The sequence below is a fragment of the Gavia stellata genome, chromosome 1 (genome assembly GCF_030936135.1).
Source record: "Gavia stellata isolate bGavSte3 chromosome 1, bGavSte3.hap2, whole genome shotgun sequence".
Lineage (NCBI taxonomy): Eukaryota > Metazoa > Chordata > Aves > Gaviiformes > Gaviidae > Gavia > Gavia stellata.
Window position 1 is genome coordinate 15539194 of NC_082594.1, and position 12577 is coordinate 15551770.

Genomic DNA, 12577 nt, shown 5'->3' on the forward strand with positions numbered 1-12577 from the left:
TGTAGTGAAACAGAATTGTCAGTCTCCACAAGAGTACATAAATGGGGCCTCACCTATGGTGCAATACCTTGTGTAGAGAGGTGTGGCAAGGGCTGATACATGCATCTTATTATAGGTGTCCATGTTGTTCTGATGTATCTACAAAATCAATTAATTGGTAAATATATAAAAAGAAGTCAATATTACTTTAACCCAGTTTTCAGAGCTGCTCTTTCTGTTTCACAGTGGACACACATTTACTACTGGCAAGGAAGTTCTGTGTACTTATGACCGGTGACTCTGGTGAATGGTTTTGTGAGTCACTTCTGATTGACTGATTCAACAGTTTGCTGAAGCTTTGCTTTGGATAAAGCATGAGCAGACTCTTTATGAGCTCCCAATACCCTTAAAAGTGCGATTTGTGTGTGGGTTAGGAAATTTTGTGTTCAGCCTTATTGTTTTTTTATGGTTGAGTTCAGGAGTCTTCATCTCTTGGAACTCACTGCTGTCGGCTGGCATTTCTTTGTTGCTTTTCCCCTTGTGTAATCATTTAAACCCCTGCAGAGGGTGTATGTGTGGGTGTCCTTGCACCCCCACACCCCCGTTTCAAAAGGAGAGTGGGAAATTAACTCCTCCAGCAGAAAGTGGGTGCGATGGTAATGGGTGAGTGCAGTCCAGTAATGAACCATGCAATATGCTGTATGAGGTCTGCTGACTGCAGGCATGTTTTTTCTTAACTCTGCACCAAGGGGTAAGAACTTTAGTTTTCAAAATAAAACTGAAGGCACTTAGTACATACTTATAGTTAATATTTTTTGACTTGCACGATGGCATTTGTGATGCTAATTAACCAACCTACTTGGAGGCTCTCTTGAACGGTAACACTGGAAACTAAGCAGAACTTTAGAATGACTAACTTATGAATTTCTTCTGAAAGATTCATTTAATGTGAAATGTCTTCTGACTGCTGCATTTCTGCTGAAATACAAGAATCTTAATGGGAATAATTTCACTCCTGGCAGGCCAGCACTGATGCAGGGACAGCAGGTGCCCTGACCCCTCAGCATGTCCGAGCTCATTCCTCTCCAGCATCGCTGCAGCTGGGAGCTGTTTCTCCAGGGACGCTTACACCCTCTGGAGTAGTGACTGGACCCGGAGCTCCATCTTCTCAACATCTCCGCCAGTCTTCGTTTGAGATCCCTGATGATGTACCTTTGCCACCAGGTTGGGAGATGGCTAAGACACCATCTGGACAGAGATACTTTCTTAAGTAAGTAAAACTTTTTTTCAGTTAGCTGTATCTCTGGTCGTTTTCTGTTGTTGTTGGGTTGTTTTGGTTTTTTTTTTTTTTACAGTCTTTGAATTTTAGTAAATTTCATTGTGTTCAAAATACATATTTTTAAAAACATGCTCCTGATTTTAAGTAGGAGATCCTACCACTTCAGTATTTCTCCCCTATCAACTTTCTGCTGTTTCTGAAGACCATATGGTATTCTGTGAATATTTATCCTATCTTAATCTTAGCTGAAGAATGTTATCCGTTATATTGTATACTAAAAATCGGTGAAATGCACATAGTGATTTTTAATGTGACTTTTGGATTTGCTGAATCTTGCCAGAGTTTTCATTGAGGTCAAAATACATTGTACCTCATTTTTATGATACAGATGTAAAAATATAGAGTAACTTTAGAAACTATTGTAGTGAGAATATATCAGGACTTTTTATTTTTTGAATAAGGATAATTGTCTAAGTACACAACCAAAATATTTTTGCCTACTCTCTACTCATGAGGAAATTAATATATATGTTTGATTGCAGTATTTGGGTCTAACTCTTAACTCATCTATGTTCCCTGCCGTGAAAGGGAAATTGCAGAACTTCTAATGTTGTTTCTTGTTCCTACAGCTGTAGCTTTTTCACACAGTGAAATTAGTATCACCTTTTCTATAACTGAAGAGAGGTTACACATGCCAGCCATGTGACACCTAATCCATCAGGGAACATTTTCTTTTATGCTGCGTAGTTTTCTAAAACAGCAGGAGCTTGTCCTTCTTTCTGAAAGTGTGCCCACCAAGACACGTAATTGGCCCTCAAATATTTTGACTATATTTTGAACATTTTATTTAACTGCAGGTCTCTAAATAACCCATTATATGTCATTTCCAGGGCTGGGAGAGGGGAGGGGCAGCACAGCGTGTTATTTACGTAAAACTTGTTTCAGCCAAGAAAAACATCTTTATCCCTACCTTTCTTGCTAAAACATTGTCATTAATACGTGCATTTGATTGAAGTAGTTGAGTTTGTAGCTTCAAAAACAAATTTACATTGTCTGGAATGAAAGTGGAACTTGCAGAACTTCTTAGAACTGTTTCTTGTTCCTATAGTGATGGTGTTTCCATACAGAGAAATTAACATCACTTTTTTCTTTTAACCAAAAAGAGATTACAACAGTTGTCTGACATTATTTGGGCCTGAAGGTTACTTTTTGAAAACAATCATTCTGTATTAGGAATGCGAAAATTAGCATTAGCTATAGATCTTGAAGATGTGATACTTTCTTTGGTGAAGTTTAACAAATCACTGTATTCTAGAATGTGAGCCCTTCAGTGGGCACAATAGAATGTTTTTGGAACTGTGTGAGTTTATGCCATTTGAGACCTTGAGGAAAGCACAGACTGAGTTTTGAAATGAAAAGCAAACTTTGTTTTGACTGTGCTAGTGAGAGCTCTTAAAGAGCAGCTTATGAAGCATGAAAATAGTTGATTTTTAAGTTTTACTGTTAGAAGTGTTTGTTTTTGATAACAATGTCAATTTTACAGAAAATAGAACAGTTTAAGAGATGCAAAATGTCTTCATGCTCTTATAATCGATTTTTAAAATTGTGCTCATTCAGGTGAAATCAGAGTGAAAGTTTTGTTCTTGGAAAGCTTTTCTGCAGTTTCATTATTACAACAAAAAAATCTTTTCCTTTTTTTCTGCAAGTTTTTTTGTCCTTTCTTGGTGTCTTGGTATCCATTTCAAAGGGTCAGGTTTCAGCAAGAACAATAAAGAGCCTGAGACTGGAAAGTACACACAAGTCTGGCAAACTCATCTGCATGAGCAAGATCGTTTGTTCTCAAGCAGACATCCAAAGTAAATGATTGAAAGAGCTGCTAGCTGTGAAGGATGTGTCTTGAAGGGGAAAGGAGTGGAAACAAACCAGGTTGTTAGGAAGAAAAATAAAGGCTGTACTTTTTGAACCCCTCCCTGCTGGGTCACACGCTGACCTTGGGAGATTTTAAACAGCTTAATGGGCTGTTTTCTTTTGGCTTTCCTTGGGTGATGGTGTGGTATGGGAGAGTCTAATGAGGACAGTTCTGAAGGCTCTGTTCTCACTTGAAGAACATTTGTTTTTCCTAAAAGGTTGTTCAATGCTATCTGCAGGTGAGATCCACCAACTTCATTGGAGTTCATGAAGATTTGTAAAAAACATTTCAAGTACTAGCAAAATGTTTGCTTTGTATGTTTAGGAAATCCAAAGAAATGTAAGAATTGTTTTTGAGTAGCAAGTTTGCATTTCAGAAGCTTTTTTCAGTGTTGAGTGATAAGTTCTATCTTATACTTACAAGCCCATTAAAACTCACATCTTGTCTAGTTATACCTTAAACATTTGCTTGAAGCGTGAGTAGTAAGATCCGTGGTGCTAAATACATTCAACGTGGTTCCTTTTACCATATGCAGATTTTTGGTGTCTCTTCCAAGTATTCAGCTTTTTTTGTTGGACTGGCTGCATTGCTCTTTGTTTCCATTTGCTCTGTTCTGTAGCCACTCCATGCACAGTCTGGTAATCAGGCTCTAGAAAGATCTTTGCAGAATAGGTAACAGTATTAGATTTTTTCCAGATGTCAGTAAGCCTTATGGTTATAGTTATCATAATATACTACAGTGCAAACAGAATAATATAAAATTGAGTACCGTACTTAATAACGGTCTGGAATATAGTTACTTCCACTAATCAATGGGTCAAGCACTGCAAGCATAGTAGTTGGCTCAAGGAAATAAAAATAGCGTGTATGGGAGAGAAAACACTTGTCTGTATATATAGATACATGCACAGAGTTATTTGGCCAGATATTTTATATACACACCATACATATTAAAAGAGGGTGAGAGTGGTAGTGTAGGGTCTGAACCAGAACTACTCTTGTAAATCAGTCTGTCATCTAGCTAAATAGACCCCTTTATGTATGAATGCCCAACATATGATTTGCCAGAATCCCACTCATTAGTGTTCATCTCGCTGCTATGAGTAGGACTCCTGAGTATAATTTTCCGTTAGTGAAAATGCAGATGATTTTGGCCAGTGAGTTAAGACATGCTTGCTCTACAGCTGGTAAAACTAATACAATTTTTTTTACTGAAACTGCTACTTAAATAGAACTCATAAGTTAAGACTTGCCTGGTTAGTAAGTGGTCGTGCCTGAGTCATCTCAGCATTGCTGTGTGGTACGCTTTAGCCCATTCTAAAACATGCAGTAAAAAAGACTTGCTTGGTTTGTGTGGCGATGTCAACTGCATTGCTTTTTAACCGCTTCCTGTTAGCCAGCTGCTGGTTGACATTTCAGTGAACTATGGAGAAAGACAGGGGATCGCTCTCTAGGCAAAAGATAATGTGCCATGGGAGCAGCAGACAACAACTTGCAGAAAGAAAAAAAATGTTTTGCTCAATTTCAGAATTACTCTTGTATTGTTTTAACTTAGTGTTATGCTTTTAATTCTCACAAAAGTTGTATAATACCTTTTCTCATTTTGTAGTGTGAGGAAAAGTTAACTGATTGTCCAGCAAACAAGTCTTGTAATTATTTTTCCTACAGGAAGTAGTTCTTGCAAGCAGTTTATCAACAACTTCCTATTTTTTTCTGTGAAGTGTTGAATGACTTCCTGAAGGAGGCGAAGGTGGTTTTCATTAGTATCTGTGGGTGTGTTTGAGGTGTATGCCCATCTGGCAGAAACCTTAAAAATAGATTGCTGTTACACGTTTCTTATTTGCTCTATACAGAGGTATGGCTTTGGATGGTATGAAACCAAATTGTTTTAAGATAACAGGGAAGTTTATTGCTATGCTTTTTTTTTTTTTTCCTCATGTCATACATTAAAAATATCCAGCAATGCTGTTAAATTTCTTGCGCATCCCGTTTTTTGCCCCTGACTGGAACCACCCACTACACCGATATCATCTGCTTCTTTCTTCTTCCTCGCCTCCCCACCCCGCCAAAGCAATCTTAGTGTTAGAGGGCAGAAGATGTTTATTGGAAAAACTGCTGCCACAGTTGCATGTTTTATTGAATACCTTAATTTACCTTGCAAATGCATATTCAGAATCATCAGTTAATGTGAGTTCTTGTGTTTATGGTTCTGTAGTTTAGGCTAGTTTATCATTAAAAGAGCTGTATTGTTGGAAACTAAAACTGCAACCGCTGCTTTTCATGGGTTTGTCACTTTTTCATGCTTTTTGTACTAAAAAGCAGTTGACGATTTTTCTGTTTGCTAGATTTTGTTTGTAATATGTAAAATTAATTTTATTTTTATATTGATTATTTCTGACTATGAAAATATTCCTAAGATCGATGATCTAAAAAAAAAAAAGCCATGAGATTTGTGCAGGGGAAAAAAGGACACTGTCACTTTCAGAACATAGCTGGAGGAAAGAAATATTAGTTAAAATGCTTTTAAAGTAAAACGTGCTGTGGTATGTTTTTGGGAACTTAAGATTTTTTTTGTCTTGGAAGACAGTCATAGTACTACTAAGTGTGTATCTTTCCTTCTACCTCTTACTTGAAGAATCCTGTGAAAGAACAGTGATACAAACTATTTAGAATTTGCAGTTGTACTAAAGATTTCCGTATCTTTAAAAGGGCAGAGGAAGAATAAGGGCAAACCTGCTCTATTTGTGTTAGCACGGTGACTGAGCTGGGAGGAGGATGAAAGTACATCTTCAGCCCTCTGAATTCGGAGAACTTGGCAGCCAGCTCAGTGAGTGGGCATCATTGAAAGCAATGGCACACGGTGCTTTTCTTGTGTTTAGTTTTGTTTTGCTTAAGAAAAATTCCAAATGATGATACCTGTGCATTCAATACCCTACCATACGAGGTAATTTTGTAAGACTATTCCAAAAACAGTTTAATAGGTGTGAGTTCAGGTAAACCAAAAACATACCCTGTGGTTTTCACTAATGTATTTTCCTTTTATTTATAAGCATATTGGCATTTGTTATCTTCAGAAGAAAATAGAACTGGGGAAAAATATAGGCTCTGTGGCAGTTAGTTGTGAGTTAATAATTAAATTATCTCTGAGGATTTTCTTTTTTCTTTTAAATGGGCTGTTGATCTGTACATTTCTTCCTCCCCCAGGTTTTGCCTTTCAATATGTGTCTCATAAAAATAATCTTTGTGCTTTATAGTGTCTGATTTGGTGCCTGTTGAAATCTTTCCAGAAACTCTAAAAAGCACTGGATTAAACCTCGACTGAGAGCTTCTAATACTGTAGGGGAGCACGTGCCAGCTGTAGAAAATATAATTCTTACAAATCTAAATAGGATCTGAATATACATGCAATAGAGACAGAAAGCAATGGCATACTAGGAAAAATAAGGTTGTATTAATGCAATGTTCATTAAGGGGGAAAAATACGGTTGTTTCAAGTAGCAAACATATAAAACTAAACCTTTCGACTTCTGTTGTGGAACTGGTCAAAATTACTTCTGGTTTGGCTGTTGAGAACACTGGTGTAGTTTTGGTTTATATGCTTTAAATGCCTAATACTGTTTTATAGCAATGCTTTCCTATCTCCTGAATCAAATTTGAGATCAGTTTTATCTTACTGTGGTCTGAAAACTTTGTGTTATGTTGAAAGCTATAATTGTGACTGAGATCCTTATTTACTAGTCTTTTACAATGAGAACTCTTAGAGTCTCTCTGATGAGTAATAAGAGGCGGCTTCTGATACAGTTTTAATCAGAATTTCGTATTTAAAAAAGATGTTTCTGCAATTTTGCTTATTAAACATTTTGTCAGGTTGTATTTGGTTAAAAGTAGTAGCACAAAGCTCTGTGGGAGCAATTACACCACTATGGAACTGCTTCTGTTTTCTCAGGTCTTGACCTCTTCTAAAGACAAACAAGAATTTGGTATAAATCAAGATGAGTGTCTTCTGGACTCTCTTATCCTTTTGCCTTTCTTCTTGTGTATGTTGAAGATGGCAAAAAATTATAGTTGTGGTTTTTTTAGTAGTCATCTGGTTTGTAGCATAGGGTAATCTGTAACCCATCAATCACATCATGGAAATTCCCACTTGATAGAAAGCAGTAAAATAATAAGAGGCTGTTAATTTGAAAGTTCCCATGAAAGTAAGACAGGCGCTACCTGCAAACCTGTTTTTGCAAAAAATACTTCTAATGGGTAAATGCAATTGAACTGATCAGTGGCATATGTGGGTAAAATCCTACCTACTTTTACCGGATTAATCTTGTACTCTCTTATCTTTCCTCTTCTGGGGAAAAAAAAAAAAAAACCAAACCACACACCGAAAAAACAGTAGCTTTAAAATTCCAAATATAAAACCTCCATTTATAGTTTGCTCACTTTCCCTCTGCAATTGTGGCACAACAGCTGCAACTTTTTAAAAGCTGACACAAGGCAAGCAAAGCGTATTTTTCACTCAGTTTATCCATTTTTACAGTTGACTTTCAGAGAAAGTAACTTATTAGCACTGGGAATGCTGAAATATTTAACCGCAGGACCTAAATTGGGTCACATGTAAAATTAAAGCAGAGTTCCTAGTTTGCTCCCAAAGAAACATTTTCACATATCAGCCATAAGCAGTTACTGAATGATGCCCGGGAGAGCAAGATGTGTTACTTGGGGTTGAGATACAAGGTTAACTATTAAAACTAGTCTGATATTAACTACAAGCAATTTCTGTCAGGCTCTGGATTAAGACTGGACACCTCCCCCTGCAGCCAAGCAAAGAAAAAAAAAAAAAACAACCAAAAATGGGGTAAACAGCTATAGAGAGCTGTCAGCCAAAACCAGAGATGTTTCTCTTCTTTTTATATGTGGCCAGACCACTGCATGTGTTTATCTTCATAGCTGGGAACAAATTCAGATGATGTAATTAGATTTAGTTTAACCTTTTGAAACCGATAGCTACTCTGTTCTCCTATTAATTTGTATCCTTTATTTTTATAAATTCCAACATCTTTGCATTTATTGTTTGTACAATCCAAACATACTTACGCAGTAAAACTCATTAATGGTGGAACTCACTGTCTTTCACTATTTGTGTAAACATTGTCCCCTCTTTTAAGGTGGGGTTCACACCCCCCACCCCCCCTTTCATCCCCCCAAACAAGCTGTGTGTGATTATGTAAACCCTAATATTTAAATGACTTGGTTTCCCTTGTAAATTCTAAAGAAAATTTCACTTGGTAGAATGCAGGAAATGTACAGGAGATTTCTGTGAGTAGCAGTCCTCTGGCAGGTGCCCGCAGGACATGGTCAGGATACTGTGCAGTTGACCTAAGAGAAAGACAGAATTGTTTGTAGGGGAAATTTGACAGCCTGGGGGTTACCATACTGCGAAACAAAATTCTTGAAAGGAGGCTGTGTATTGGAATGTTAAGAGATAGATGCCATGTAATGGCAGGACATACTCTCACAAGCAGCTTGCTAAACCTCATTTTGATGTAAGGCTGTATTGGGAAATTTACTAGATAAACTATAATTTTTGTTAAGCATTTAAGTAGGAATCTGGAGCATGGGGGAAATTTTGTCTTTATTATGACAATGATACCTAATAGCTAATTCTTGGTACATAAAACTGGAGGTTTATTTGGAGAACAGGAGTTTTTGAAAGGTGTGACTTGTTGCAGTTTCATGGCCTCCTGAAGCACTGTTTGGAGTCTGTTTTCTGGGAGTTAGTGGGCAGGTGTTTTATTTGGCTTTTAACGATAAGTTACTTCAGGCTGTGTTTCAGGCATGTATAGCTAGGTTTTCTAAATTGCTGGTTAAGTCAAGCTAATAATATAAAGCTGCCTTGTAAAGTAAGAGTTTTACCAGTATGCTGCCTGTCAGTCATGCCAGTTGCTATGGAAACAAAGCTGACTTGAAAACAGGCTTGGACTTTGCTTTAATTTTACTGAGACTTTGCTGCGTCATAGTGAAAGACCATATCCTTTTTGTTGAGTCTCTGACATGCTGTTTGGTAACTTTGATCAGTGTTAGTGGTTAAGTTTAGTTATTGATTATTGCATTGAGGCTGTGAAGCCAGTTTTTTTTTCTGCTGATCTGTTTTATAGGAAAGACACGTAAAGGTCATTTACTATTGCTGGTTTATCTCCAATGGGTTCTGATTTCTGGAGAGCTTTGTTGGAAGTATGTCTGCACTACACAAGTTTATTTAAATATAGTGTTACTACTTTAAGAATGTCTTTCCCTTTCTAATTACCTTTTGTAACTGAAATGTTAAGTAAACTTTTTGCCTTTTCTGGATATGTTGTAAAATTAGACGTTTATGATGTAATAAAACATTGTCTGAAAGCAAACAAGCATAGGTTGTACAGACAAAATGGAATTCTTTGCGTGAAGGAGAGAAACACAACTCACTCACAGGTATATTTTCTCATAGGATCTCACTTTTCAAAATTTGTTTTTATAATTTGTTGTTCCTCTTTGAAAATCTTGCCAACCAAGTCCTCTGCAATTACTTTCATTCCAACATTTATATAGTCTCTTTAGAATGGTGAGAAATAGAGTAGAAGAGAAATTTCTTTCCATATTTACTAACTATGTTGATGGTATAGTTAATATAGTTGGTAGACCTAAGTATCCAATACACATAATTCAGTGGTGATTTTTATTTTTTTATTTACAAAACCTTTGTCATTGTCAGAGTAACCACCTTTGCATGAGTTAAGTATATGAAATGAGATCTACTTAAAAAGGTGTGGTCTGATGTATAAAAGGCTGTTACAAAGAAAAGGTGAAAGGACTTGGAAAGGTGTTCTATGCCCAACTTTATAGGCCATTTTTGTATATATATGAAAAATATGTTTGTAGAAAAAGAAGTCATACTGTGCTTTAACTGGAGTTTAGGTGTCCATTGACTTCAGTGCTGGTCTTTGGGTCAGGATGAATTATACTTGTTTAACAACAAGAAGTTTTAAAGACTTCCAGTTTTCAGTGAAAACAGTTAATAACATATTCCACAGTTACAGAGCTTTGTATGCATGAGCCTGACTAAGCTAAAACTGCCTGTGTTCTAGTTCGCGTATGGCTAGATTTTTGAGAGCTTTTTGTTAATGCTGCTGTTGATGTAAATACACGTATGTTGTCATCAGTGTAGAGCCATGTATCATTTTCTTGCCTTCTGTCCCTAAACATATGCACGCTTAATTTCCATCTGTGTGTGTCACTTAAACTCTTCTAGACAGTGCGTTTAACATTTGGACTGAAGTAAGTGTTCCCTTTCTGCTCTTTCAGGTTTTTACTTTTTACGGGAATCTTATTCTGAAACTATTCTAAAGCAGGCCTAAGATACTGGGACCAAATAATTACCAGGTAATGGAGGATGGAACTTTCAGATTTGTAGTATTAGGAGAACTGTTAGAATCTGTATGCTTCTGGGCTTTTGTTTTGTCATCTTTTTTTTTTTTTACCATAATGACTAATAACTGGAAAAAATCTATTGGATATTTCACAATATCCTGATAATTTAGTCACTGGCTAGGCATAAGGAAGAGAAAATGTGAAACAGATCTTAGCATAAACAGTTAGTTAAGAATTAACATTTTAGCATCCCTATTAACAAGGTCAAAGGAAGTCTTAATTATAATCTTTTAAAAAACAGTTCGCAATTAAAATTTGTTCCCATTTTTTATTATACTGTTAGATGGGTCTTGACGTGATCAGCTTCATATTATAGAGATTTGTTGAGGAACTTGGAGAGTTCATTGTTTCCTTAATGAATTAAATATCAGTTGTACATGGTAATGTCTCCAAGAAAAATGAATCTTAATTCAGTTTCATAGTTGTGGTACCCATTGTACAACTTCTGCTTTTAAGGTTGCATTGGAATAGGGAGAGGCGAAACAGAATGAGGATTTTTTTTCTTTCTTCTGGTGCAACTGTTTGTGTGGCTTTTGCTCAGGGCTACAATTTGAATCTTGTTTATGCTGTGATGGTGAGCAACTCTGAGATTGCGTGTGAACTTTAATTGATTCCTCCACTCTGCAATCCTGTTGGAGTAGGAGTGTAGACCCTGGTCTGTGCCAAGTTTTGCCCTTTTAAAATGGCCTCAAATGCTTGCTCTGTGAAACCAAATGGGGAGGATTTCAAGTGTTTTCTAAGCTAAGGTAACAGCTAACTTACAAATAGTTGAGGGAGTTGCAATAAAATGAAAATTGCTGGCTTTTGTAATGGACAAATTTTATGTAAATAAATTTATGGGAAGAAGCCTTTTATCCTCGGAAGAAGCCATTGAGCTCTTGTTTTGTGCATGCAGAAGAAGTTCGTTTGTACGGAATTTATTTGAAATACAGGAGATTCTGGTGCTGATACTTGTTTTGCCAGGATCTGCACATAACTTGCCTATAAATCTGTAAAATTCTTTATATGAAACATACAAGCAAACTTATACTTTTGCTTATGCATGATGTTTTTACTTCATGAACAGCTGAAATAACTAGCTTCTATCCAGTTTCTACAGATAAATATATTTGAACTGCATTGGCTTACCTGCAGTTGTGATATGAAGTTAAGAGAGCTTAGAATACTAACCATTCAGTTACATACCCACTGTTGATTAAGATATTCCAGCCCCACCTACCATATGTAGGTAGATATGCATATACTTTGCCTCTCTTCAGTCAAACTGCATTCTGTAAAAGAAGTAGATGCATGTATAGGATGCTATTCAGTTCTTGACTTCCAGCTAAAAATCTTTTGTCTGTTTTGCAAGCTGCAGAAAAATAACTAAGATGCAAATTCTTGTAAGCAATTACTTTATCAAACTGAGTCTAAAAAGAAGTTTTATTAAACGAAGATATACAGACTGCAGTGCAGTAGCAACTGGTGCTGTCATGTTGTGTTTAATAAAACAAGCTTTTCATTTGCACTTCATTAGGACTAGTAGCTTTTCATTTAGGCTAGTATATCACTTGCATACTGTTCAAGGCAATATTTCTGCTAAAGAAAAAGCATTTATTTGTCCAAGCTGTTAGGCCGTTTAGCTCATGCTCCTGCCCAGTGTTTTAGATCAGCTGAATATTTCCTAGCTGTTAACCTCTCCAGTGGATCCTACTGAGCTGATACTGGGCTTTTGGCACACATAGCAAGGCTGAACTGCAGAATCAGATGATAATGTTGTATTGTTTCATACGGGTATCTTTTTGTGTGATGCATCTAAGTAATACTTAAAATGATTAGGTGAAGGAAAAAATTCAGATGATGATGTGTACTTGAAGTAGAGATAAAAAATAGGAATACTGGCAGTAGGGAGGCAGTAAAAGTAGCTCTACTGTTCTCCCTAAGTCTTCATCTGCTGTTCTTGATACGATGTT

At 36.6% G+C, this 12577-nt stretch overlaps 1 protein-coding gene across 4 annotated transcripts in view; it reads left to right on the top strand.

Annotated features, from left to right (window-relative positions):
- Positions 1-12577, top strand: part of YAP1 (Yes1 associated transcriptional regulator) — a 95370-nt gene that overhangs the window by 2293 nt on the left and 80500 nt on the right. For all 4 annotated transcript variants that reach the window (XM_059818503.1, XM_059818495.1, XM_059818511.1 and 1 more), the window contains exon 2: positions 1002-1249. In XM_059818503.1, coding sequence (XP_059674486.1) covers positions 1002-1249 — 248 coding nt within the window. The remainder of the gene's footprint in view (positions 1-1001; positions 1250-12577) is intronic.